Source organism: Carcharhinus amblyrhynchos, unplaced genomic scaffold (assembly GCF_965287045.1).
Source record: "Carcharhinus amblyrhynchos unplaced genomic scaffold, sCarAmb.v2.hapA chromosome_1005, whole genome shotgun sequence".
In the NCBI taxonomy this organism is placed as follows: Eukaryota; Metazoa; Chordata; class Chondrichthyes; order Carcharhiniformes; family Carcharhinidae; genus Carcharhinus; species Carcharhinus amblyrhynchos.
This window is the reverse complement of record NW_027650745.1, coordinates 2,307-29,334: the sequence shown is the minus strand read 5'-3', so window position 1 is coordinate 29,334 and position 27,028 is coordinate 2,307. Positions and strand designations below refer to the sequence as shown.

Sequence of the window (27,028 nt, the reverse complement as noted above, 5' to 3'; positions counted from 1 at the left end):
ATCTCCAATTGCAATGGGATCTTGATCAATTGGGCCAGTGGGCTGATGAATGGCAGATGGAGTTTAATTTAGACAAATGCAAGGTGATGTATTTTGGTAGATTGAACCAGGGCAGGACTTACTCAGTTAATGGTAGGACACTGGGGAGAGTTACAGAACAGAGAGATCTCGGGGTACAGGTTCATAGCTCCTTGAAAGTCGGGTCACAGGTGGACAGAATGGTGAAGAAGGCATTCGGCATGCTTGGTTTCATCGGTCAGAACATTGAATACAGGAGTTGGGACGTCTTGTTGAAGTTGTACAAGACATTGGTAAGGCCACACTTGGAATACTGTGTACAGTTCTGGTCACCCTATTATAGAGAGGATATTATTAAACTAGAAAGAGTGTGGAAAAGATTTACTAGGATGCTACCGGGACTTGATGGATTGAGTTATAAGGAGAGGCTGGATAGACTGGGACTTTTTTCTCTGGAGCGTAGAGGGGTGATCTTATAGAGGTCTATAAAATAACGACAGATCAGCACAGATAGTCAATATCTTTTCCCAAAGGTAGGGGAGTCTAAAACTAGAGGGCAGAGGTTTAAGGTGAGAGGGGAGAGATACAAAAAGGTCCAGAGGGGCAATTTTTTCACACAGAGGGTGGTGAGTGTCTGGAACGAGCTGTCAGAGGTAGTAGTAGAGGCAGGTACAATTTTGTCTTTTAAAAAGCATTTAGACAGTTACATGGGTACGATTAGGGGGTTTTAAAACAAAAAAAAGGATGGCAAGGACAAGTTGGGCCAAAGGGCCTGTTTCTATGCTATAAACCTCTAGACGAAGATTCTAAGATACTGAGAACGAGTGAGATCTCACCAAACCGCAGACACTGAGAATGACCGAGATCTCACCAAACCGCAGACTGAGAATGACTGAGATCTCACCAAACCGCAGACACTGAGAATGACTGAGATCTCACCAAACTGCACAGACACTGAGATCTCACTAAACTTCACAGATACTGAGAATGACTGAGATCTCACCAAACCGCAGACACTGAGAATGACTAAGATCTCACTAAACTGCAGATACTGAGAATGACTGAGAACTCATTAAACTTCATAGACACCGAGGACGACAGATCTCAGTAAACTTCACAGATACTGAGAATGACTGAGAACTCACTAAACCGCACAGATAGATACCGAGAATGGCAGATCTCACTAAATTCCACAGACACTAAGAATGACTGAGATCTCACTTACCTTACGAATCTGGTAGAATTTTTTGAGGAGGTGACAAAAACGGTTGACGAAGGACGAGCCGTTGATGTCGTCTATATGGATTTCAGTAAGGCATTTGACAAAGTCCCTCACGGTAGGCTGGTAGAAAAGGTAAAGGCACATGGGATACAGGGACAGGTATCTAGATGGATTGAAAATTGGCTAGGCAATAGGAGGCAGAGAGTAGTAGTGGAAGGGTCCTTTTCTAGCTGGAGGTCTGTCACCAGTGGTGTGCCGCAGGGCTCAGTACTGGGACCTCGTCTCTTCGTAATATTTATATAGATGACTTGGAAGAGGGCGTACGTGGTGTGATCAGCAAGTTTGCAGATGACACCAAGATGGCAGGATTGGTGGATAGTGAGGAAGATTGTCAGGTGACACAGCAGGATATAGATAGGTTGGTATATTGGGCAGATAAATGGCAGGTGGAATTTAATCCTGATAAATGCGAGGTGATGCATTTTGGAAGGAATAATGTAGGAGGAGTTACATGATAAAGGGTAGACCGATTAGGAGTATAGAAATGCAAAGGGACCTGGGAGTGCAAGTGCACAAGTCTCTGAAGGTAGAGAAGGTTGTGAAGAAAGCTTATGGAATGCTAGCCTTTATAGGGAGGGGTATAGAGTACAAGAGCTGGCGTCTAATGCTACAGTTGTATAGAACGTTGGTTAGACTGCATTTGGAGTACTGCATCCAGTTCTGGTCACCTTACTACCAGAAGGACATGGAGACCCTGGAGAGAGTGCAGAGGAGGTTTACCAGGATGCTGCCTGGTATGGAAGGACTGGGTTATGAGGAAAGATTGGGTAAACTGGGGCTCTTCACCTTAGAAAGACAGAGATTAAGGGGGGGATCTGATAGAGGTGTATAAAATAATGAAGGGTATAGATAGAGTCAACAGTGGCAGGCTTTTCCCTAGACTGGGGACAACTATCACGAGGGGTCACGGGCTAAGGGTGAGGGGGGAGAGGTATAATTTGGATGCTAGAGGGAGGTTTTTCACACAGAGGGTCGTGGGGGTATGGAATGCACTGCCAAGTAAGGTGGTGGAGGCAGGCATGCTGGACTTGTTTAAGGTTTACTTAGATAGACACATGAGCGAAACAGGGATGGAGGGTTATAGGAGACGGTTTTAAATAAGGATCAGAGCCTCGGGACGTTACTGGAAATCTAATGCTACATGTGTTGATGTTTTGTCTCTTTTACTCCACAGGTGTGTCGGACCACCTTGTTGTCCAACGAGGGGCAAACACACGGTGGGTCATGCGTGGGCTGCTCTTGGATGTTTCGAGAGTAGCCTAGTACTTCACGTTGTTTGTGTACGCTTAAACCTGGACCAGCAGATGGGCACCACGACAGCTCAGTGACTATCACTGTTTGCTGTGCAGATACATGGATTTGGGCCGGTGTCTGTGGGAGTTTGCACATTCTCCCCGTGCTTGCGTGGGTTTCCTCCGGGTGCTCCGGTTTCCTCCCACACCCCAAAGATGTGCTCTTAGGCTGATTGGTGTAACAAACTGTCCCTAAATTATTCTCCCCTGAATCTGGTTTCCAATGGGGGGACCATATGCATAGACATGGGTCAAGGGAGGTGTAGGAAAAACACATTGTTAAGATGGCGGCGTGGGCTCGTTGGGCCGAATGGCCTGTGTCCCAGGCTGTGTTGTTCTTTGTTAAACTACAGATACTGAGAATGACTGAGATCTCACTAAACTGCACTCTCATTGAGAATGACTGAGATCTCACTAAACCGCACTCTCACTGAGAATGACAAATCTCACTAAACTTCACAGACACTGAGAATGACTGAGATCTCACTAAACCGCACTCTCACTGAGAATGACTGAGATCTCACTAAACCGCACTCTCACTGAGAATGACTGAGATCTCACTAAACCGCACTCTCACTGAGAATGACTGAGATCTCACTAAACCGCACTCTCACTGAGAATGACTGAGATCTCACTAAACTTCACAGACACTGAGAATGACTGAGATCTCACTAAACTGCACAGATGAGAGGGTGCAGAGGAGGTTTACAAGGATGTTGCCTGGATTGGGAGGCATGCCTTATGAGGATAGGTTGAGGGAGCTGGGACTCTTCTCCCTGGAGAGACAAAGGTTGAGAGGTGACCTGATAGAGGTTTATAACATGTTGAGAGGAATAAATAGGGTGGATTCGGAGGCTATTTCCCAGGGCTGAAATGGTCGCTACAAAAGGACACAGGGTTTAAGGTGCTGGGGAGCAGGTACAGAGGAGATGTCAGGGGTAAGTTTTTCACTCAGAGGGTGGTGAGTGAGTGGAATCGGCTGCCATCGGTGGTGGTAGAGGCGAACTCGCTGGGGTCTTTTAATAGACTTCTGGATGAGTGTATGGGATCTAATGGGATTGGGGGTTATAGATAGTTCTAGGGCTTGGTAGGTATGGATGTGATCGGAGCAACTTGTGGGCTGAAGGGCCTGTTTGTGCTGTAGTGTTCTATGTTCTATACTGAAAATGACTGAGAACTCACTAAACCGCACAAATACTGAGAATGAGTGAGATCTCACTAAACTTCACAGTCTCTGAGAATGATTGAGATCTCACTAAACTTCACAGGGACACTGGGAATTACTGAGATCTCACGAAACCTCACAGGGACACTGAGAATGACTGAGATGTCACTAAACTGCACAGACACTCAGAATGAGTGAGATCTCACTAAACCTCACAGGGACACTGAGAATGAGTGAGATCTCACTAAACCGCACAGACACTCAGAATGAGTGAGATCTCACTAAACCTCACAGGGACACTGAGAATGAGTGAGATCTCACTAAACTTCACAGTCTCTGAGAATGACTGAGATCTCACTAAACTTCACAGGGACACTGAGAGTGACTGAGATGTCACTAAACCTCACAGGGACACTGAGAATGACTGAGATCTCACTAAACCGCACAAGGACACTGAGAATGACTGAGATCTCACTAAACCTCACAGGGACACTGAGAATGACTGAGATCTCACTAAACCTCAGAGGGACACTGAGAATTACTGAGATCTCACTAAACCTCACAGACACTGAGAATGACAGATCTCACTAAACCGCACAAGGACACTGAGAATGACTGAGATCTCACTAAACCTCACAGGGACACTGAGAATGACTGAGATCTCACTCCAGAAAGACGACAGGTGAACGAGAGTCAGAGAAAGACAAAGACAAATGGGAAGAGATAGATAGCCTGAGAGGAAGGCTGAGAGACTGACAGGGAGCTGGAGATTGAGAGGCAGAGAAAGAGAGGGGGAGTTGCTCTGGGTACCTACAAATGATTTCTCCACCACCTCAGGTTCAGTCCAGCTCTTGATGTTGTTCAGGGTATACATCGCCTCATTTCTAACAAATCTAATCTCAGCAATCATCGCCTCGAACCGACTCTGCAAAAATCAAAACCCACAGTCAACAATTTAACATCCCGGAGTGTGGACAGGCTCGCCTACTGGGTGACAGGCTCGCTCACCGGGTGACAGGCTCACTGGGTGACAGGCCCGCTCACTGGGTGACAAGCTCGCCCACCGGGTGACAGGCTCACTGGGTGACAGGCTCGCCCACCGGGTGACAGGCCCACTGGGTGACAGGCTCGCCCACCGGGTGACAGGCCCACTGGGTGACAGGCTCGCCCACCGGGTGACAGGCTCGCCCACCGGGTGACAGGCTCACTGGGTGACAGGCCCGCTCACTGGGTGACAGGCCCACTGGGTGACAGGCCCGCTCACTGGGTGACAGGCTCACTGGGTGACAGGCCCGCCCACCGGGTGACAGGTCCACTGGGTGATAGGCTCGCCTACTGGGTGACAGGCCCACTGGGTGACAGGCCCGCTCACTGGGTGACAGGCCCGCCCACCGGGTCACAGGCCCGCCCACTGGGTCACAGGTTCACTGGGTGACAGGCCCACTGGGTGACAGGCTCACCCACCGGGTGACAGGCCCACCCACCGGGTGACAGGCCCACCCACCGGGTGACAGGCTCACTCACTGGGTGACAGGCCCACTCACTGGGTGACAGGCCCACTCACTGGGTGACAGGCCCACTCACTGGGTGACAGGCCCACTGGGTGACAAGCTCACCTACCACGTGACAGGCCCGCCCACCAGGTGACAGGCCCACTGGGTCACAGGCCCGCCCACCGGATGACAGGCCCGCCCACCGGGTGACAGGCCCGCCCACCGGGTGACAGGCCCGCCCACCGGGTGACAGGCCCGCCCACCGGGTGACAGGCCCGCCCACCGGGTGAGGTAGATTGAGGAGTTTAATCCACACAGTGATTCTCACCTTGTGGAGATCCATGTACAGAACATTGAGAAGGGTAGCTTCATTCTCCTCCAGTAACCGGATCACCGAGTTCAGCTGGTTGATTCGAAACTCCAGCGGGCGACTCTTCCCATTCTCAAAGGCGTTCCGTAATCTCAGCAAGGAATCGGCAAAGGTGGACATTGTCGAGCGGCAGAGTGGGTAACCCCAGGGAAATCTGTGAGAAAGACAGAGTGCGGAGTGAACGGCGAGGGAGGGGGAGTGAACGGCGAGGGAGGGGGAGTGAACGGCGAGGGAGGGGGAGTGAACGGCGAGGGAGGGGGGGGATGAGTGATTGGTTCATTGAAATGCATATTTTGTTGCAGGAGTTGGGACGTCTTGTTGGAGTTGTACAAGACATTGGGAAGGCCACACTTGGAATACTGTGTGCAATTCTGGTCACCCTATTATAGAAAGGATATTATTAAACTAGAAAGAGTGCGGAAAAGATCTACTAGGATGCTACCGGGACTTGATGGATTGGGTTATAAGGAGAGGCTGGAGAGACTGGGACTTTTTCCTCTGGAGCGTAGAGGGGTGATCTTATAGAGGTCTATAAAATAATGAGGGGAACAGATCAGCGAGATAATCAATATCTTTTCTCCCAAAGGTAGGGGAGTCTAAAACTAGAGGGCAGAGGTTTAAGGTGAGAGAGGGGAGAGGGTCCAGAGAGGCAATTTTTTCACACAGAGGGTGGTGAGTGTCTGGAATGAGCTAGTAGTAGAGACGGGGACAATTTTGTCTTCTAAAAAGCATTGAGACAGTTACACGGGTCTCGAGGGATATGGGCCAAATGTGGGCAATTGGGATTAGCTTAGGGGTTTTAAAAAACAGGGTGGCATAGACAAGTATGGCACGAATCAAATCCAGCCTTCTGGGCTGCCCTGGATCCGCTATAGTTCACCCATCGCCACAACAGGTCCACAGCAGACACCATCTCCCTGGAACACCTACATACCTACGTCAGATTCCTATTTATTGACGATGGCTCAACCTTCAGAGAGTCATAGAGGTTGAGGGCAGGGCCCTTATTGTTCATGCCACCCTTTTGTTGATGACTAAGCTCGTCCCAATCTATACCCCTCTGTACCCATCGTACCCATGTAACTATCGAAATGCTTTTCTGAAGACAAAATTGAACCTGCCTCTCCCACTACCTCCGACAGCTCGTTCCAGACACTCACCACCCGCTGAGCGAAACCCTCAGCTCATCCCAATTGCCCGCGTTTGGCCCATATCCAGAGGTATGTAAGATTATGAAGGGTATAGATAGAGTAAACAAAGGTAAGCTATTTCCTATGTTAGAGACACACAGGACGAGGGGCCACGGGCTTAAGGTGAGTGGGGAGAGGTATAACACGGATATTAGAGGGAGGTTTTTCACACAGAGGGTAGTGGGGGTATGGAATGCTCTGCCAAGTAAGGTGGTGGAGGCAAACATGCTGGAGTTGTTTAAGAGTAACTTAGACAGGCACATGACTGGGTTGGAGATGGGTGGATATAGGAGATTGTTTTAAATAAGGTTCATTAGCATTGGGGCGTCCCTGGTAAGGGAAATGGATATGGTATGATAATAATGTTTTTCTCTTTTCATTCACAGGTTTTAAGTCGGTCCGCCTTGTTGTCCAACGAGGGGCATACACGCGATGGGTCGTACTGGGGCTGCTCTTGGTTGTTCGAGATTGGCCTAGTGCTTCATGTCGTTAGTGTGTGCCTAAACTGGACCAGATACTGGGCAAGACGACAGCTCAGTGACTATCGCTGATTGCTGTGCAGACACCTGGATTTGGGTCGGTGTCTGTGGGGAGTTTGCGCATTCTCCCCGTGCGTGTGTGGGTTTTCTCCGGGTGCTCCGGTTTCCTCCCACACCCCAAAGATGTGCTGTTAGGCTGATTGGCAGGAATAAATTGTCCCTAAATCAGTTTCCCTCAATGTGAAATGCCTTAAGCATAGATAAGGGTCATGGGTGGAAGGGGGGACTGGTGGCGTTGGGCGGTGCGGGCTCCTTGGGCCAAAGGGCCTGTTTCCCGGGCTGTTTTTGTTCTTTGTTCCCCTCTCACCTGCAACCAATGCCCTCTAGTTTTAGACCCCCCTACCTTTGAGCAAAGGTATTGACTATTTAGCCAATTGTTCAACACCATTATTCCTGCAAAACTCATCTCCAAACACCAAGGCCAGGGGCTCGGATCCCTGACTTCCTAGCCCACAGGTCATAGGGTAGGTAACAACACCTCCTCCACCATCATCCTCCTCAACAACAGTGCCCCACAAGGCTCTACCCTCACTCCCTTAGTCCTTGTTCAGCTGTGGGGCCAAATCGTCCTCCAACTCAAATTTGCTGATGACATAAGAACATAAGAAATAGGAGCAGGAGTAGGCCATCTAGCCCTTCGAGCCTGCCCCGCCATTCAATAAGATCATGGCTGATCTGTCGTGTCTCAGTTCCACTTTCCCGCCCTCTCCCCATAACCCTTAATCCCCTCTCTTATCAAAAACCCATCAACCCACGTCTTAAAAATATTTAGCGAGGCAGCCTCCACCACTTCAACGGGCAGAGAATTCCAGAGATTCACCACCCTTTGAGTGAAGAAGTTCCTCCTCAACTCCGTTCTAAACCGCCCCCCCCTTTATCTTGAGGCTGTGCCCCCTAGTCCTACTGTCCTTTCTGAGCGGGAAGAGTCTCTCCACCTCTATCCTATCCATCCCATTCATCATCTTATACGTCTCAATGAGATCTCCCCTCATTCTTCTAAACTCTAACGAGTACAAGCCTAGTTTATTCAGCCTCTCCTCATAGCTCAATCCCCTCAACTCCGGTATCAGCCTAGTAAACCTCCTCTGCACTCCCTCCAAGGCCAAAATATCCTTGCATAAGTGCGGCGACCAAAACTGCACACAGTACTCCAGCTGCGGCCTCACCAATGCCCTATACAGCCGCAGCAAGACCTCCCTACTTTTATATTCAATCCCCCTCGCTATGAAGAGGCCATTTGCCTTCCTGACCACCTGCTGCACCTGTAGGCTGGGTTTTTGCGACTCGTGCACAAGGACGCCCAGGTCCCTCTGCACCGTCGCATGCTGCATGACCTCCTTGCTGCATTGGGTTGGATCTCCAACAAGGACGGGACGGGAGTCCAGGGAAGAGATAAAGAACCCGGCAAAGTGGCCAAACGACAATCACCTCTCCCTCCATGCCAACAAACCAAAGGAGATTGTCATGGATCTCAGGAAGTGTAGTAGAGGTCATGCTTTTGGAGTCCAAGAGGCGTAGGCAAAACTGATGGGTGGAAGGAGGCGCTCACTGAATGTTAAAAAGGCGGCACGGGCTTGTTGGAGGGTCTGTTCCCTGTGCTGTGTGGTTCTTACATCAATGCAGTCAAAGAGGAAATACTCGAGGGGATTTCAAGTTTCTAGGTATTCAGATCCCATCTGTCCTGGTCCCTCCACGTTGACACTACGGTGGCCATAACCCGCCAACGCCTCTACTTTCTCAGGAGGCTAAGGAAATTTGGCAGGGTCCGTGACCACTCTCACAGACGCCCCACAGAAAGCGTCCTTTCTGGTTGTATCACAGCTCGGTCTGGGCTCCTGCTGTGCGTGGAGCCCAAAACCAGCCTCCCATCCGTCGACTCCGTCTACACTTCCCGCTGCCTCGGTGGGGGGAAAAGCAGCCGGCGTAATCAAGACCCCTACGCACCCCCGGACATTCTCTCTTCCGCCGGGGAAAAAGATACGAAAGTCGGAGGTCCCGTACCCACCGGCTCAAGAACAGTTTCTTCCCTGCGGCCGTCAGCCTTTTGAATGGACCCACCTCGCGTTAGGTTGGTGTTTCTCTACGCCCTCGCTGTGACCGCAACTCGAGATTCTGCACCCTCTCCTTTCCTTGTTCCCTCTGTACTCTAGGAACGGTATGCTTTGGCTGTATCGAGCGCGAGTAGTAGTAGTTTTCGCCGTGTGCTAACGCGCGTGACCACAATAAACCAAATCGACCCTTGCCCCCTTGGAACTTCCGTCCCCGAGTCTCGGTGTCGCCCGCTGGTCCTCCCCGCCCCCCCGTTGCGATCCTCCTGGATCACTGCGCCACCCGGCTGTCTCGGGCTCCTCTAACGGCTGCCAAGGTTGGCCTGGGGGTGCCGGGGAACGGGGAGAAAGGGTTTGGGAGTCTTTGGAACTCCTAGAAAGACGCAGGGCAGAGAGTCTTAGACCATTTTTTGCTAAATTAAGTCCGTGGTAATTAGTTTCTTGGCTAACGAGGGGATGAAATGTTAGTGGGGGGGGGGGGGGGGGGGGTCGACAGGAATCATAAGACCCCCAAAGTACAGAACAAGGCAGTTTGGCCCATCGTGCCTGTACCAACAACAGTCCCACCTATCCCCGTAACCCTGATCATTCCCCGAACTCACTAAGGGGGGAATTAGATCACGCGCACACACACATTTCCAGAACGCAGGAAGCTCCGAACGGAAACTGGTTCAAGGTTATTGTAAATAGACTGAATTGCTTCTGCTGAAGATGAAATCACATCGCACAGAAACATTGACAGTTCCACAGAGATATTGCAACATTCAGGCACCCCGTGTACTGCGGTTAATAAAACTGGCAGCATTTCCAGGAGATAAGATACACTGCTCGCTGTATCAATCCCAAACTAATCCCACTGCCCCCGCTCTCTCCCCACACCCTGTATCAATCCGAAACTAATCCCACTGCCCCCGCTCTCTCCCCATAGCCCTGTATCAATCCCAAACTAATCCCACTGCCCCGCTCTCTCCCCATAGACCTGTATCAATCCCTAAACTAATCCCACTGCCCCGCTCTCTCCCCATAGCCCTGTATCAATCCCTAAACTAATCCCACTGCCCCCGCTCTCTCCCCATAGCCCTGTATCAATCCCCAAACTAATCCTACTGTCCCCATTCTCTCCCCATCGCCCTGTATCAATCCCCAAACTAATCCCACTGCCCTGCTCTCTCCCCATAGCTCTGTATCAATCCCTAAACTAATCCCACTGCCCCCGCTCTATCCCCATAGCCCTGTATCAATCCCCAAACTAATCCCACTGCCCCGCTCTCTCCCCATAGCCCTGTATCAATCCCCAAACTAATCCCACTGTCCCCGCTCTCTCCCCATAGCCCTGTATCAATCCCCAAACTAATCCCACTGTCCCACTCTCTCCCCATAGCCCTGTATCAATCCCCAAATTAATCCCACTGCCCCGCTCTCTCCCCATAGCCCTGTATCAATCCCCAAACTAATCCCACTGCCCCGCTCTCTCCCCATAGCCCTGTATCAATCCCAAACTAATCCCACTGCCCCCGCTCTCTCCCCATAGCCCTGTATCAATCCCCAAACTAATCCCACTGCCCCGCTCTCTCCCCATAGCCCTGTATCAATCCCCAAACTAATCCCACTGCCCCCTGCTCTCTCCCCATAGCCCTGTATCAATCCCCAAACTAATCCCACTGCCCCGCTCTCTCCCCATAGCCCTGTATCAATCCCCAAACTAATCCCACTGCCCCCCCGCTCTCTCCCCATAGCCCTGTATCAATCCCCAAACTAATCCCACTGCCCCGCTCTCTCCCCATAGCCCTGTATCAATCCCCAAACTAATCCCACTGCCCCACTCTCTCCCCATAGCCCTGTATCAATCCCCAAACTAATCCCACTGCCCCGCTCTCTCCCCATAGCCCTGTATCAATCCCCAAACTAAACCCACTGCCCCCCGCTCTCTCCCCATAGCCCTGTATCAATCCCAAACTAATCCCACTGTCCCGCTCTCTCCCCATAGCCCTGTATCAATCCCCAAACTAAACCCACTGACCCCCGCTCTCTCCCCATAGCCCTGTACCAATCCCCAAACTAATCCCACTGACCCGCTCTCTCCCCATAGCCCTGTGTCAATCCCCAAACTAATCCCACTGCCCCGCTCTCTCCCCATAGCCCTGTATCAATCCCCAAACTAATCCCACTGCCCCGCTCTCTCCCCATAGCCCTGTATCAATCCCCAAACTAATCCCACTGCCCTGCTCTCTCCCCATAGCCCTGTATCAATCCCCAAACTAAACCCACTGCCCCCGCTCTCTCCCCACAGCCCTGTACCAATCCCCAAACTAATCCCACTGCCCCCACTCTCTCTCCATAGCCCTGTATCAATCCCCAAACTAATCTCACTGCCCCCGCTCTCTCCCCATAGCCCTGCATCAATCCCCAAACTAATCCCACTGTCCCGCTCTCTCCCCATAGCCCTGTATCAATCCCCAAACTAATCCCACTGCCCCCGCTCTCTCCCCATAGCCCCGTATCAATCCCCAAACTAATCCCACTGCCCCACTCTCTCCCCATAGCCCTGTATCAATCCCCAAACTAATCCCACTGCCCCGCTCTCTCCCCATAGCCCTGTATCAATCCCCAAACTAATCCCACTGCCCCCGCTCTCTCCCCGTGGCCCTGTATCAATCCCCAAACTAATCCCACTGTCCCCGCTCACTTGATGTTGTCTACATGGACTTGTGCAAGGTCTTTGACAAGGTACCACATGGTAGGTTGTTGCATAAGCTTAAATCTCTTGGGATTCAGGGTGAGGTATCTAAATGGATTCAAAATTAGCTTGATGACAGGTGGTTGTAGAGAGTTGTTTTTCAAACTGGAGGCTTGTGATGAGTGGTGTGCCTCAGGGATTAGTACTGGGTCCACTGTTATTTGCCATTTATATGAATGATTTGGATGAGAATATAGCAGGCATGGTTCGTAAGTTTACAGATGACACCAAGATTGGTGACACGGTGGACAGTGAAGAAAGTTATCTCCAATTGCAATGGGGTTTTGATCAATTGGGCCAGTGGGCTGACTAACGGCAGATGCAGTTTAATTTAGATAAATGCGAGGTGATGCATTTTGGTCGATTGAACCAGGGCAGGACTTACTCAGTTAATGGTAGGGGAGAGTTACAGAACAAAGAGATCTAGGGGTACATGTTCATAGCTCCTTGAAAGTGGAGTCACAGGTGGACAGAGTGGTGAAGAAGGCATTCAGCATGCTTGGTTTCATCGGTCAGAACATTGAATACAGGAGTTGGGACGTCTTGGTGAAGTTGTACAAGACATTGGTAAGGCCACACTTGGTTTTCTGGTCTGGAGTCCAGTTCTGGTCACCCTATTATAGAAAGGATATTATTAAACTAGAAAGAGTGCAGAAAAGATTTACTAGGATATGACTGGGACTTGATGGATTGAGTTATAAGGAGAGGCTGGATAGATTGGGACTTTTTTTCTGGAGGGTAGGAGGCTGAGGGGTGATCTTATAGAGATCTATAAAATAACGAGGGGCACAGATCAGAGAGATAGTCAATATCTTTTCCCAAAGGTAGGGGAGTCTAAAACTAGAGGGCAGAGGTTTAAGGCGAGAGGGGAGAGATACAGAAGGGTCCAGAGGGGCAATTTTTTCACACAGAGGGTGGTGAGTGTCTGGAACGAGCTGCCAGAGGTAGTACTAGAGATTGGGACAATTTTGTCTTTTAAAAAGCGTTTAGACAGTTACATGGGTACGATGGGTATAGAGGGATATGGGCCAAATGTGGGCAATTGGGATTAGCTCAGGAGTTTTAAAAAGAGGGGCGACATCAACAAGTTGGGCTGAAGGGCTTGTTTCCATGTTGTAAACCTCTATAATCTATGAACTCTCCAGCCTCTTACACAGAACAGGAGGGGACTATTCAGACTGTTCCACAGGAACAGGAAAGGGTCAATCAGCCCCTTCTCCAGCCTGTTACACAGGACAGTGTAGAGGGAGCTTTACTCTGTATCTAACCCCGTGCTGTATCTGTCCTGGGAGTGTTTGATAGGGGGACAGTGTAGAGGGAGCTTTACTCTGTATCTAACCCCGTGCTGTACCTGTCCTGGGAGTGTTTGATAGGGGGACAGTGTAGAGGGAGCTTTACTCTGTATCTAACCCCGTGCTGTACCTGTCCTGGGAGTGTTTGATGGGGGGACAGTGTAGAGGGAGCTTTACTCTGTATCTAACCCCGTGCTGTACCTGTCCTGGGAGGGTTTTATGGGGGACAGTGTAGAGGGAGCTTTACTCTGTATCTAACCCCGTGCTGTACCTGTCCTGGGAGTGTTTGATGGGGGGGACAGTGTAGAGGGAGCTTTACTCTGTATCTAACCCCGTGCTGTACCTGTCCTGGGAGGGTTTTATGGGGGACAGTGTAGAGGGAGCTTTACTCTGTATCTAACCCCGTGCTGTACCTGTCCTGGGAGTGTTTGATGGGGGGACAGTGTAGAGGGAGCTTTACTCTGTATCTAACCCCGTGCTGTACCTGTCCTGGGAGTGTTTGATGGGGGGACAGTGTAGAGGGAGCTTTACTCTGTATCTAACCCCGTGCTGTACCTGTCCTGGGGAGTGTTTGATGGCGGACAGTGTAGAGGGCGCTTAACTTTTTTAACCCCTAAGCTAATCCCAATTGCCCGCATTTGGCCCATATCCCTCTATACCCATCTTACCCATGTAACTGTCTAAATGCTTTTTAAAAGATAAAATTGTACCCGCCTCTACTACTGCCTCTGGCAGCTCGTTCCAGACACTCACCACCCTCTGTGTGAAAAAATTGCCCCTCTGTACACTTTTATATCTCTCCTCTCTCACCTTTAACCTCTGCCCTCTAGTTTTAGACTCCCCTATCTTTGGGGAAAAGATATTGACTATCTAGCTGATCTGTGCCCCTCATTATTTTGTAGACCTCTATAAGATCACCCCTCAGCCTCCTACGCTCCAGAGAAAAAAGTCCCAGTCTATCCAGCCTCTCCTTATAACTCAATCCATCAAGTCCCAGTAGCATCCTAGTAAATCTTTTCTGCACTCTTTCTAGTTTAATAATATCCTTTCTATAATAGGGTGGCCAGAATTGCACACAGTATTCCAAGTGTGGCCTTACCAATGTCTTGACATAGTTATTGGAAGCACTGAATATTGGAGACACAGAGGGAGGTATATATTGGAAATATATGGACACGTATGCATTGGAGACAGGATGATGTACATATTGGAGACACGGGGATGCGGAAGTGTATATTGGAGACATGAAGGACATATATATATTGGAGACACAGAGGATGCTTTGGGTTTATTACTATTATTATTAATTATTTATTACTATTATTTATTACTATTACTTACGTGGCGAAAAACTGCAGCAGGCGACGGTGCAGAGGGACCTCGGGGTCCTTGTGCATGAGTCGCAAAAACCCAGCTTGCAGGTGCAGCAGGTGGTCAGGAAGGCGAATGGGATGCTGGCCTTCATAGCGAGGGGGATTGAATATAAAAGTAGGGAGGTCTTGCTGCAGCTGTATAGGGCATTGGTGAGGCCGAAACTGGAGTACTGTGTGCATTTTTGGGTGCCGCACCTGCGCAAGGATATTTTGGCCTTGGAGGGAGTGCAGAGGAGGTTTGCTGGGCTGATGCCGGAGTTGAGGGGGTTGAGCTATGAGGAGAGGCTGAATAAACTAGGCTTGTACTCGTTAGAGTTTAGAAGAATGAGGGGAGATCTCATTGAGACGTATAAGATGATGAATGGGATGGATAGGATAGAGGTGGAGAGACTCTTCCCGCTCAGAAAGGATAGTAGGACTAGGGGGCACAGCCTCAAGATAAAGGGGGGGGTGGTTTAGAACGGAGTTGAGGAGGAACTTCTTCACTCAAAGGGTGGTGAATCTCTGGAATTCTCTGCCCGTTGAAGTGGTGGAGGCTGCCTCGCTAGATATTTTTAAGACGCGGGTTGATGGGTTTTTGATAGGAGAGGGGATTGGGGGTTATGGGGAGAGGGCGGGAAAGTGGAACTGAGCAGCGACAGATCAGCCATGATCTTATTGAATGGCGGGGCAGGCTCGAAGGGCTGGATGGCCTACTCCTGCTCCTATTTCTTATGTTCTTATGTTTGTCCTTTGTCTGTATAGCGCGGCAGAAACAACACTTTTCATTGTATCCTGGTACATGTGACAATAATAAATCAAAGTTTCCTTGTGATGGAGCGTTTGTGCATTCTGGAGAAGTCAACCACTATGTCCTTTTGCACTCTGGGATCCGGCGGGAATCCTCTCACTGCTGATCACTGCACTCTGGGATACTGGAGGAGTATTCCTACTATTGACTGGTGTAGCCTGAGTTATTGGAGAAATGTTGATTTATGCTGTCTGGGATATGGCAGGAGTCCTCCCAATGGCTGACTGCTGCACTCTGGGATACTGGAGGAGTCCTTGGCTGATGGGCGCACTCTGGGATGATGGGGAGATGCCGGTGTTGGACTGGGGTCAACACAGTAAGAAGTCTCATAACACCAGGTTAAGGTCGAACCAGTCTATCTGTCGTCCTCCCACTGCCGGCTGGTGGAACCTGGGGTACTGCTGTACCCGTTACTCACTGGTGCAGCTTGGGATACTGGAGGAGTCCTCCCACTTGCTAACTGGTGCAGCCTGGAACGTTGGAGGGGTCCTCCCATTGTTGACTGCGGCACTGTGGGATATTGGAGGAGTCCTCCAACTGGCTGATTGGTGTTGCTCTGGGATACTAGAAGAGTCCTCCCACTGCACGCAGACACGGGGAGAGCATACACACTGTCCACACGGACAGTGACCCCAGCCGGGACTTGAACCCGGGTCCCTGGCGCTGTGAGATAGCAGCGTTAACTACTCTGCCAACACGTCACCCCTTGGACATCCTTGCATCTCCACAGGGCAGATGATGGTGTTGATGGAGAAAGAACACTGACAACAATAATTTAGCAACGGTAATGGCAATAGCGGTTTTAAAGTGGCTATTGTGATTGAGAGTTAGGCATGCTGGGATTTTTTGGTCAAGTTATAGAACATAGAACACTACAGCACAAACAGGCCCTTCGGCCCACAAGTTGCTCCGATCACATCCATACCTACCAAGCCATAGAACTATCTATAACCCTCAATCCCATTAGATCCCATATACTCATCCAGAAGTCTTTTAAAAGACCCCAGCGAGTTCGCCTCTACCACCACCGATGGCAGCCGATTCCACTCACTCACCACCCTCTGAGTGAAAAACTTACCCCTGACATCTCCTCTGTACCTGCTCCCCAGCACCTTAAACCTGTGTCCCTCTCGTAGCGCCCATTTCAGCCCTGGGAAATAGCCTCCGAGAATCCACCCTATTTATTCCTCTCAACATTTTATAAACCTCTATCAGGTCGCCTCTCAACCTTCGTCTCTCCAGGGAGAAGAGACCCAGCTCCCTCAACCTATCCTCATAAGGCATGCCTCCCAATCCAGGCAACATCCTTGTAAATCTCCTCTGCACCCTCTCAATAGCTTCCACATCCTTTCTGTAGTGAGGTGACCAGAACTGCGCAGAGTACTCCAAGTGGGGTCTGACAAGGGTCTTATAAAGTTGCAGCATTACCTCCCGACTCCTAAACTCAATCCCTCGATTAATGAAGGCCAGTACACCATACGCCTTCTTGACCACATCCTCCATCTGTGAGGCCGATTTCAGAGTCCTATGGACCCGGACCCCAAGATCCCTCTGCTCCCCAACACTGCTAAGACCCTTGATATTGCACTCCTTCATCCCATTGGTCCTGCCAAAATGGACCACTACACATTTATCCGCGTTGAAGTCCATCTGCCACTTCTCCGCCCAGTCTTGCATCCTATCTATGTCCCGCTGCAATTTCTGACATCCCTCCAGACCATCCACAACACCACCAACCTTTGTATCGTCGGCGAACTTACTAACCCATCCCTCCACTTCCTCATCCAGGTCATTTATGAAAATAACAAACAGCAAGGGTCCCAGAACAGATCCCTGGGGCACTCCACTGGTGACTGACCTCCATGCAAGTTCTAATTAAAATCAGTTGCAGGTCATAAAGTTACGCTGAATCATGGATCTAGTCTGGGAACTGTGGTCCAATGATTCCTGTGTTCAAACATGGGAAGTTGTTTACTTTCAAGTAGACTCAATTGAATTGTATTGCTGTTTAGAACAAAAAGATAAAATTGGTCCTCTTGAAAATTAGAGTGGTTGGCTTTGTATGGAACCAAAAGAAATGGGAGAGACATTAAATGGGTTTTTTGCATCCATATTTACTAAGGAAACTGGCATGGAGTCTATGGAAATAAGACAAACAAGGAGGGAGGTCATGGAACACATACAGATTAAAGGGGAGGAGGTGCTTGCTGTCTTGAGGCAAATCAGGGTAGATAAATCCCCAGGACCTGACAGGGTAACCCCTCGGACCTTGAAGGAGACTAGTGTTGAATTTGCAGGGGCCCTGGAGGATTTATTTAAAATGTCGGTATCCAGGGGTGAGGTGCCGGATGATTGGAGGATAGCTCATGTTGTTCCGTTGTTTAAGAAAGGCTCAAATAATAATCCGGGAAATTATAGGCCGGTAAGTTTGACATCAGTCATACGTAAATTATTGGAAGGAGTACTAAGAGATAGGATCTACAAATACTTATTAGGGAGAGTCAACATGGCTTTGTGCGTGGTAGGTCATGTTTGACCAATCTATTAGAGTTTTTCGAGGAGGTTACCAGGAAAGTGGATGAAGGGAAGGTGGTGGATGTTGTCTACATGGACTTCAGTAAGGCCTTTGACAAGGTCCCACATGGGAGGTTAGTTAGGAAGGTTCAGTCACTAGGTATACATGGAGAGGTAGTAAATTGGATTAGACACTGGCTCAATGGAAGAAGCCAGAGAGTGGTAGTGGAGGATTGCTTCTCTGAGTGGAGGCCTGTGACTAGTGGAGTGCCGCAGGGATCGGTGTTGGGTCCATTGTTGTTTGTCATCTATATCAATGATCTGGATGATAACGTGGTAAATTGGATCAGCAAATTTGCTGATGATACAAAGATTGGAGGTGCAGTGGACAATGAGGAAGGGTTTCAAAGCTTGCAGAGGGATTTGGACCAGCTAGAAAAATGGGCTGAAAAATGGCAGATGGAGTTTAATGCAGACAAGTGTGAGGTATTGCACTTCGGAAGGACAAACCAAAGTAGAACGTACAGGGTAAATGGTAGGACTCTGAAGAGTGCAGTGGAACAGAGGGATCTAGGAATACAGATACATAATTCTCTAAAAGTGGCGTCACAGGTGGATAGGGTCGTAAAGAGTGCTTTTGGTACATTGGCCTTTATAAATCAAAGTATTGAGTATAAGAGTTGGAATGTTAGGGTGAGGTTATATAAGACATTGGTAAGGCTGAATTTGGAGTATTGTGCGCGGTTTTGGTCACCTAATTACAGGAAGGATGTAAATAAGGTTGAAAGAATGCAGAGAAGGTTTACAAGGATGTTGCCGGGACTTGAGAAGCTGAGTTACAGAGAGAGATTGAATAGGTTAGGACTTTATTCCCTGGAGAATGAGGGGAGATTTGATAGAGGTGTATAAGGTGAGATGGGTATAGAGTGAATGCAAGCAGGCTTTTTCCACTGAGGCTAGAGGAGGACATGGGTTAAGGGTGAAAGGAGAGAAGTTTAAAGGGAACATTAGGGGGGGTTTCTTCACACAGAGAGTGGCGGGAGTGTGGAATGAGCTGCCGGATAAAGTGGTAAATGCGGGGTCACTTATAACATTTAAGAAAAACTTGGACGGGTTCATGGATGAGAGGGGTGTGGAGGGATATGGTCCAGGTACAGGTCAGTGGGACTAGGCAGAAAAATGGTTCAGCACAGACAAGAAGGGCCAAAAGGCCTGTTTCTGAGCTGTAATTTTCTATGGGTCTACGAGGGACTTGCCATCTGAAGTAAGCATACGGGCGTCACTTACGAGTAATTTCATTGGCTGTTCGAGCCGTGTGATCAGTTTCTGGTTCCACCATTGGCTGGATGACGGAGAATCTTCTGGAAGCAAGTGAAGGAATTTGTAGATGAAAGACATCTCCAGGCCTGCGTTTACAACTCTTAACGAGATTGACCATTGTAATAAGCGTGACCTGGAGGATTCTTCAGAGGGAAGATAGATGCTACATCGCGGATATTTCTTGGCCGACGTTTTTCCATGACTCGGTGGTATCTACTTTCAGTTAAATAATTCAAGGTAATAGAACAAAGGAAATTACAGCCCAGGAACAGGCCCTTCGGCCCTCCAAGCCTGGACTGACCATGCTGCCCCCGACTGAACTAAAACCTCCACCCTTCTGCAGACCCCTGATTCCCATCCGGTTCACGTATTTGTCCAGACTTCCCTTAAAAGTCACCGTCAGATCTGCTTCTTCTACCTTCCCCTGGCAGCGAGTTCCAGGCATCCACCACCCTCTGTGTAAAACAAAAACGTTACTTGTACATCTCCTTTAAACCTTGCCTCTTAAACCTGTGCCCCCCCTTGTACTGACTTCCAACCTGGGGGGAAAAGCTTCTGACTATCCTCTCTGTCCCTGCTCCTCATAACGTTGTTGACTTCTATCAGGTCGCCCCTATATCTCTGTCATTCCAATGAGAACAAATCAAGTTTCTCCAACCTCTCCTTATAGCTACTGCCCTCCCTACCAGGGCAACATCCTGATCAAATTTTTCCGTATCCTTTCCAAAAGCCTCCACATCCACCTGGTGGTGTGGGCGACCAGAACGGAACATTATATTGCAAGTGCAACCTGACTAAGGTTCGATAAAGCTGCAACATGACTTGCCAGTTTTTAAACTGAATATCTCGGCTCATGAAGGCAAGCGTGCCGTATGCCTTCTGAACTACCTTCTCCACCTACTTTCAGTGACCTGTGTACCTGTACACCCAGATCCCTCTGCCTATCAATATTAAGGGTTCTGAAATTTACTGTGCATTCCCTCTCTGTATTAGACCTTCCAAAATGCACCGCCTCACATTTGTCCGGATTAAACTCCATCTACCGTCTCTCCACTCTCTATATCCCTCTGGCGCTCCTCATCGCTATCCGCAAACCCACCAACCTTTGGTGTCGTCCGCAAACTCACTAATCAATCCACTTCAAATCATTGATCAATATTACAAATAGCAAAGGTCCCAGCGCTCATCCCTAAGGGACAGCCCTCCATTCAGAAACACACCCTCCCACTGCTACCCTCTGTGACTCAGCCAGTTCACCTCTGATCTGGTGTGACTTCACCTTGTGTACCAGTCTGCCACGGAGGGACTCACTGAAGTCCATACGGACAACATCCACTGTCCTACCACCCTCAGTCTTCAGTTAAAGTTTAACTTCAGTAAGAGTCAGTGTTGCAGCTTTTTAAGTTTGCGCTGGGACCTGAAGAGTAAATAAAGAAAGATCGTTGAATGAATTAGAGAGTTTATTGCTGTTCTTGTTTCTCTTATTGAATTGGAATGCTCGGAGAGTGTCTGAGCAAATAGAAGAAATCATAGAAACCCTACAGAGCAGGGAGGCGCCGTTCGGCCCATCAAGTCTGTACCCCCACATATTTACCCACTCAACCCTGTAACCCATGCATCCCGGAACACTAAGGGGGAATTTAGCACGGCCAATCAACCTAACCCGCGCATCTTTGGACTGTGGGAGCACCCGGAGGAAATCCACACAGACACGAGGAGAATGTGCAAACTCCACCCAGACAGTGACCCGAGCCGGGAATCGAACCCAGGTCCCTGGGGCTGTGGAGCAGCAGCGCTAACCCACGGTGCTACCTGAGTAATAACTGGCTGATGCTTCATCTACACAAACATGTACGGTTTTTCTCCACTGTAAACGGCACTTTTTAAAATTCATGTTCAAACCAACAAGCTGTTGGGGTGCGGTCGGTGTAATTAATCAGTGTTAAAGCTCCAGGAGGAGGAGCTGGCAGGAGTGACACAGCTCATCACTGGGACTTTGGGGTAAAACTTTTGAGTGGACGGATTCAAACATGATTTTCTGACAAAGATAGACTGGGATCTGGGAAGTGACAACCAAACACAACTTGTTTCAAAGACATTAACAAAGACTTGTCCCACTCTGTAGATGTAAATTGTTTTAAGAATGAGTTGATCTATTTCTGATTTAAGAAACGGGTGAAGGGGAACAGGTGGGGAGGTGGATTTGAGAGCAGGGAGAGATCAGCTACCATCTGATTGAATGGTAGGCTGCATTTGCTCACTTCTGCTCCAAATTTCTGTGCGGGTGTTTAACGTGAAGCTAATTTGTTTGTGTCTCACACCCGGAGTATTAACACGGAGGACTGGGCTGGAGTTTATCAAGGTGAGCACAGTCTGAGCCTGGTTCAGTCCTGGGTCTGACGAACAGCACAGTCCGATGGCTGTGACGATTGGTGAGATTGCTGGTGACTGAGCAGGTAGGATGAGCGCGTGAACCCTTTGCCGCACTCGGGGCAGGTGAAAGGCCTCTCGCCGGTGTGAATGCGCTGGTGCCGGAGGCAGTTAGACGAGTTGACAAAGCCCTTGCCGCACTCGGAGCAGACAAAGGGTCTCTCCCCCGTGTGAACCCGCCGGTGGTCCAGCAGGTGGGAGTGCACCGTGAAGGCCTTGCCGCACTCGGGGCAGGCGAACGGTCTCTCCCCGCTGTGAACCCGCTGGTGGGTCAGCAGGTTGGCGAACTGCGTGAAGGCCTTGCCGCAGGCGGAGCAGGCGAACGGTCTCTCCCCGGTGTGAACCCGCCGGTGCGCCCGCAGGTCGGACGCCCTGGTGAAGCCCTTGCCACACTCGGGACAGGTGGATAGTCTCTCCCCGGTGTGAACTCGCCGGTGTATCCGCAAGGTGGACGACTGAGTGAATTCCTTCCCGCACTCGCAGCAGGCAAACGGCCTCTCCCCGGTGTGGATGCGCCGGTGAATCTCCAGCACGGACGGGTAACTGAATCCCTTCCCACAGTCTGCACACCGCAACCGCTTCTCCTCGGAGTGGCCGTGTTCGTGCCTCGACAGGGCAGACGGTTCGCTGAAGCCTCGCCCGCACGCCGGACACTTGTACGGTTTCTCCCCGCGGTGAACGGTGCTCCCGTCATCCATGTTCAAAATCTGACCACGCTCAGCTCACTAAAAACCGATCGAACCCCCCGGCACGTGAGCTGCCAGATGCAAATCCTGCCGTCCTGATACCCTGCACAGTGCAGTCAAAAGAGGAACAGAAAGGGAGTGTGAAGGAACCTATCGAAACATCAAAACAATCAAACTGAGTCCCAATATCTGTGGGGTCAACACCGCAAAAAAAGAGTGACCATCAAACTAGTGGATTGCCGTAAAAATACATCTCCTACACCGATTTTCTTTGAGAAAGGGAACCCGTCACTGAATCTGTACCTACATAAGATTCTGGCTTCCATTTGTGGGAACAGAGATATATAGAGAGGCAGGAACACAACAGGGAGTGAAGGAGGGATTTTATACAGGCATACATTGCAGGAAAGACCCTTTGGCTCATTGTATTTACACCAACAATATCTACCACTAAAGACACGCTCATCCCAATTCGTCACAAACTCAACTCAAACTTTGACAGGAGCCCAAAGACCCTCAACTCTTAGAGGACCAGAGGAGGATGTGTAAACAGACACCGTTATTTCCACATTTCCCCCTCAAGCCACTTACTGACGTTATCTGGTATCAAGCTCCGGATGAGCAGAAATTTCCACCAAATGTTCACCGGGTTGAAGCTCATCTTCAACCCCCAACATCAGTTTTATTCCCCGGTGACAGACCTCCACCCTCTCCTGGGCAACAGCCCGAGGGTGGGCGAGGCGGGTCACAATATTTCACCCCTGGCTGAGCTCCAGACCACTGTCAGGATCAGTCTCTCTCTCTCTCTCTCTCTCTCTCAGGGTCAGTCTCTCTCTCTCTCTCTCTCAGGGTCAGTCTCTCTCTCTCTCTCTCAGGGTCAGTCTCTCTCTCTCTCTCTCTCTCTCTCTCAGGGTCAGTCTCTCTCTCTCTCTCTCTCAGGGTCAGTCTCTCTCTCTCTCTCTCTCAGGGTCAGTCTCTCTCTCTCTCTCTCTCAGGGTCAGTCTCTCTCTCTCTCTCTCTCAGGGTCAGTCTCTCTCTCTCTCTCTCTCAGGGTCAGTCTCTCTCTCTCTCTCTCTCAGGGTCAGTCTCTCTCTCTCTCTCTCTCAGGGTCAGTCTCTCTCTCTCTCTCTCTCAGGGTCAGTCTCTCTCTCTCTCTCTCTCAGGGTCAGTCTCTCTCTCTCTCTCTCTCAGGGTCAGTCTCTCTCTCTCTCTCTCTCAGGGTCAGTCTCTCTCTCTCTCTCTCTCAGGGTCAGTCTCTCTCTCTCTCTCTCTCAGGGTCAGTCTCTCTCTCTCTCTCTCTCAGGGTCAGTCTCTCTCTCTCTCTCTCTCAGGGTCAGTCTCTCTCTCTCTCTCTCTCAGGGTCAGTCTCTCTCTCTCTCTCTCTCAGGGTCAGTCTCTCTCTCTCTCTCTCTCAGGGTCAGTCTCTCTCTCTCTCTCTCTCAGGGTCAGTCTCTCTCTCTCTCTCTCTCAGGGTCAGTCTCTCTCTCTCTCTCTCTCAGGGTCAGTCTCTCTCTCTCTCTCTCTCAGGGTCAGTCTCTCTCTCTCTCTCTCTCAGGGTCAGTCTCTCTCTCTCTCTCTCTCAGGGTCAGTCTCTCTCTCTCTCTCTCTCAGGGTCAGTCTCTCTCTCTCTCTCTCTCAGGGTCAGTCTCTCTCTCTCTCTCTCTCTCAGGGTCAGTCTCTCTCTCTCTCTCTCTCAGGGTCAGTCTCTCTCTCTCTCTCTCTCAGGGTCAGTCTCTCTCTCTCTCTCTCTCAGGGTCAGTCTCTCTCTCTCTCTCTCTCAGGGTCAGTCTCTCTCTCTCTCTCTCTCAGGGTCAGTCTCTCTCTCTCTCTCTCTCAGGGTCAGTCTCTCTCTCTCTCTCTCAGGGTCAGTCTCTCTCTCTCTCTCTCAGGGTCAGTCTCTCTCTCTCTCTCTCAGGGTCAGTCTCTCTCTCTCTCTCTCAGGGTCAGTCTCTCTCTCTCTCTCTCAGGGTCAGTCTCTCTCTCTCTCTCTCAGGGTCAGTCTCTCTCTCTCTCTCTCAGGGTCAGTCTCTCTCTCTCTCTCTCAGGGTCAGTCTCTCTCTCTCTCAGGGTCAGTCTCTCTCTCTCTCTCTCAGGGTCAGTCTCTCTCTCTCTCAGGGTCAGTCTCTCTCTCTCTCTCTCAGGGTCAGTCTCTCTCTCTCTCTCTCAGGGTCAGTCTCTCTCTCTCTCTCTCAGGGTCAGTCTCTCTCTCTCTCTCTCAGGGTCAGTCTCTCTCTCTCTCTCTCAGGGTCAGTCTCTCTCTCTCTCTCTCTCAGGGTCAGTCTCTCTCTCTCTCTCTCTCAGGGTCAGTCTCTCTCTCTCTCTCTCAGGGTCAGTCTCTCTCTCTCTCTCTCAGGGTCAGTCTCTCTCTCTCTCAGGGTCAGTCTCTCTCTCTCTCTCTCAGGGTCAGTCTCTCTCTCTCTCTCTCAGGGTCAGTCTCTCTCTCTCTCTCTCAGGGTCAGTCTCTCTCTCTCTCTCTCAGGGTCAGTCTCTCTCTCTCTCTCTCTCAGGGTCAGTCTCTCTCTCTCTCTCTCTCAGGGTCAGTTGCTGTTCAGTCTCTGGGATATTTTGAACTCTGACCCTGCAGTGCCATGTTGTTGACCTTTCCCTCTGGTCTCCATGGTAACAGTGCCCCTTACCCTGGGGGCTCTCAGGCTGCAGTGAACTCACCTCCAGCAGCCTCTCCGGCTCCTGTCTCTCTCTGCCGCCCATTCGTGGCTTCCTCCACACTCACTGCGCATGTTCACAGTAACCGCCACTCTCCCTGCGCATGCTCACAGTAACGGCCACACTCCCTGCGCATGCTCACAGTGACTTCCGCGCGGCCTGTCCTCACTGCGCATGCTCACAGTTCGATCAGCGCGGACGCCCCGCTCGCACTGCCAGTTCTGAGCGCGCATGCTCACATCGGAATGCCAGTCCTCAGCGCGCATGTTCAGCTCGGATTGCCAGTCCTCAGCGCGCATGTTCACCTCGGATTGCCAGTCCTCAGCGCGCATGTTCACCTCGGATTGCCAGTCCTCAGCGCGCATGTTCACCTCGGATTGCCAGTCTTCAGCGCGCATGCCCAGCTGCCGCAACGCAAGCCTCAAGGTTCATCCTGAGCACGCGCCGCCCAGCCTCAAGTACGCATGCTCAGTAGCCTCCTCTGGTGCAGCGACTCAGCGCATGCCCAAACTTGTGGGCGTGGGTTACCCACAGCTTGTGGTTGTGATAGCAACCGGCTCCCCCCCATCAGTCCCAATGTCCCCCACTGACCCCCCCATCAGTCCCAATGTCCCCCAGTGACCCCCCCATCAGTCCCAATGTACCCCAGTGACCCCCCCCCCACATCAGTCCCAATGTACCCCACTGACCCCCCCCATCAGTCCCAATGTACCCCAGTGACCCCCCCATCAGTCCCAATGTCCCCCAGTGACCCCCCCATCAGTCCCAATGTACCCCACTGACCCCCCCCATCAGTCCCAATGTACCCCAGTGACCGCCCCACCAGTCCCAATGTACCCCACTAACCCCCCCCCATCAGTCCCAATGTACCCCAGTGACCCCCCCCCCCCACATCAGTCCCAATGTACCCCACTGACCCCCATCATATTTTCCAAACATCGCTGGATTCCAGGGAAGATTGGAAAACGGCTAATATAAGAACATAAGAAATAGGAGCAGGAGTAGGCCATCTAGCCCTTCGAGCCTGCCCCGCCATTCAATAAGATCATGGCTGATCTGTTGTGGCTCAGTTCCATTTTCCCGCCCTCTCCCCATAACCCTTAATCCCCTCTCTTATCAAGAACCCATCAACCCGCTTCTTAAAAATATTTAGCGAGGCAGCCTCCACCACTTCAACGGGCAGAGAATTCCAGAGATTCACCACCCTTTGAGTGAAGAAGTTCCTCCTCAACTCCGTTCTAAACCGCCTCCCCTTTATCTTGAGGCTGTGCCCCCTAGTCCTACTGTCCTTTCTGAGTGGGAAGAGTCTCTCCACCTCTATCCTATCCATCCCATTCATCATCTTATACGTCTCAATGAGATCTCCCCTCATTCTTCTAAACTCTAACGAGTACAAGCCTAGTTTATTCAGCCTCTCCTCATAGCTCAATCCCCTCAACTCCGGTATCAGCCTAGTAAACCTCCTCTGCACTCCCTCCAGGGCCAAAATATCCTTGCGCAGGTGCGGCGCCCAAAACTGCACACAGTACTCCAGCTGCGGCCTCACCAATGCCCTATACAGCTGCAGCAAGACCTCCCTACTTTTATATTCAATCCCCCTCGCTATGAAGGCCAGCATCCCATTCGCCTTCCTGACCACCTGCTGCACCTGCAAGCTGGGTTTTTGCGACTCATGCACAAGGACCCCGAGGTCCCTCTGCACCGTCGCCTGCTGCAGTTTTTCGCCACGTAAGTAATAGTCCTTCCTACCATTCTTCCTACCAAAGTGGACCACCTCACACTTGCCAACATTAAATTCCATTTGCCATTTCCTGGCCCATTCGCC

The 27,028-nt window shown here is 50.4% G+C and overlaps 2 protein-coding genes across 2 annotated transcripts in view; both read right to left on the bottom strand.

Moving 5' to 3' along the window:
• Positions 1-19,556, bottom strand: part of LOC145340429 (aldehyde dehydrogenase family 3 member B2-like) — a 34,068-nt gene extending 14,512 nt beyond the window's left edge. Inside the window, exons 1-3 of the mRNA XM_080184898.1 lie at positions 19,391-19,556; positions 5,579-5,774; positions 4,572-4,682 (exon numbers count right to left, since the gene is read on the bottom strand). Coding sequence (XP_080041024.1) covers positions 4,572-4,682; positions 5,579-5,740 — 273 coding nt within the window. The 5' untranslated portion in view covers positions 5,741-5,774; positions 19,391-19,556. The remainder of the gene's footprint in view (positions 1-4,571; positions 4,683-5,578; positions 5,775-19,390) is intronic.
• Positions 19,557-20,981: 1,425 nt separating this feature from the next.
• Positions 20,982-25,262, bottom strand: LOC145340427 (uncharacterized). The gene is made up of 2 exons (XM_080184897.1): positions 25,207-25,262; positions 20,982-22,642 (listed from the first exon to the last, which is right to left on the bottom strand). The coding sequence occupies exon 2, from the start codon at positions 22,549-22,551 to the stop codon at positions 21,808-21,810; it is 744 nt and encodes a 247-aa protein (XP_080041023.1). The 5' UTR covers positions 22,552-22,642; positions 25,207-25,262; the 3' UTR covers positions 20,982-21,807.
• Between the last annotated feature and the right edge of the window lie 1,766 nt (positions 25,263-27,028).

Bases quoted from the DNA above. Each gene is read 5' to 3' on its own strand.
- LOC145340427 (XM_080184897.1), bottom strand. From the start codon at position 22,551: ATGGATGACGGGAGCACCGTTCACCGCGGGGAGAAACCGTACAAGTGT.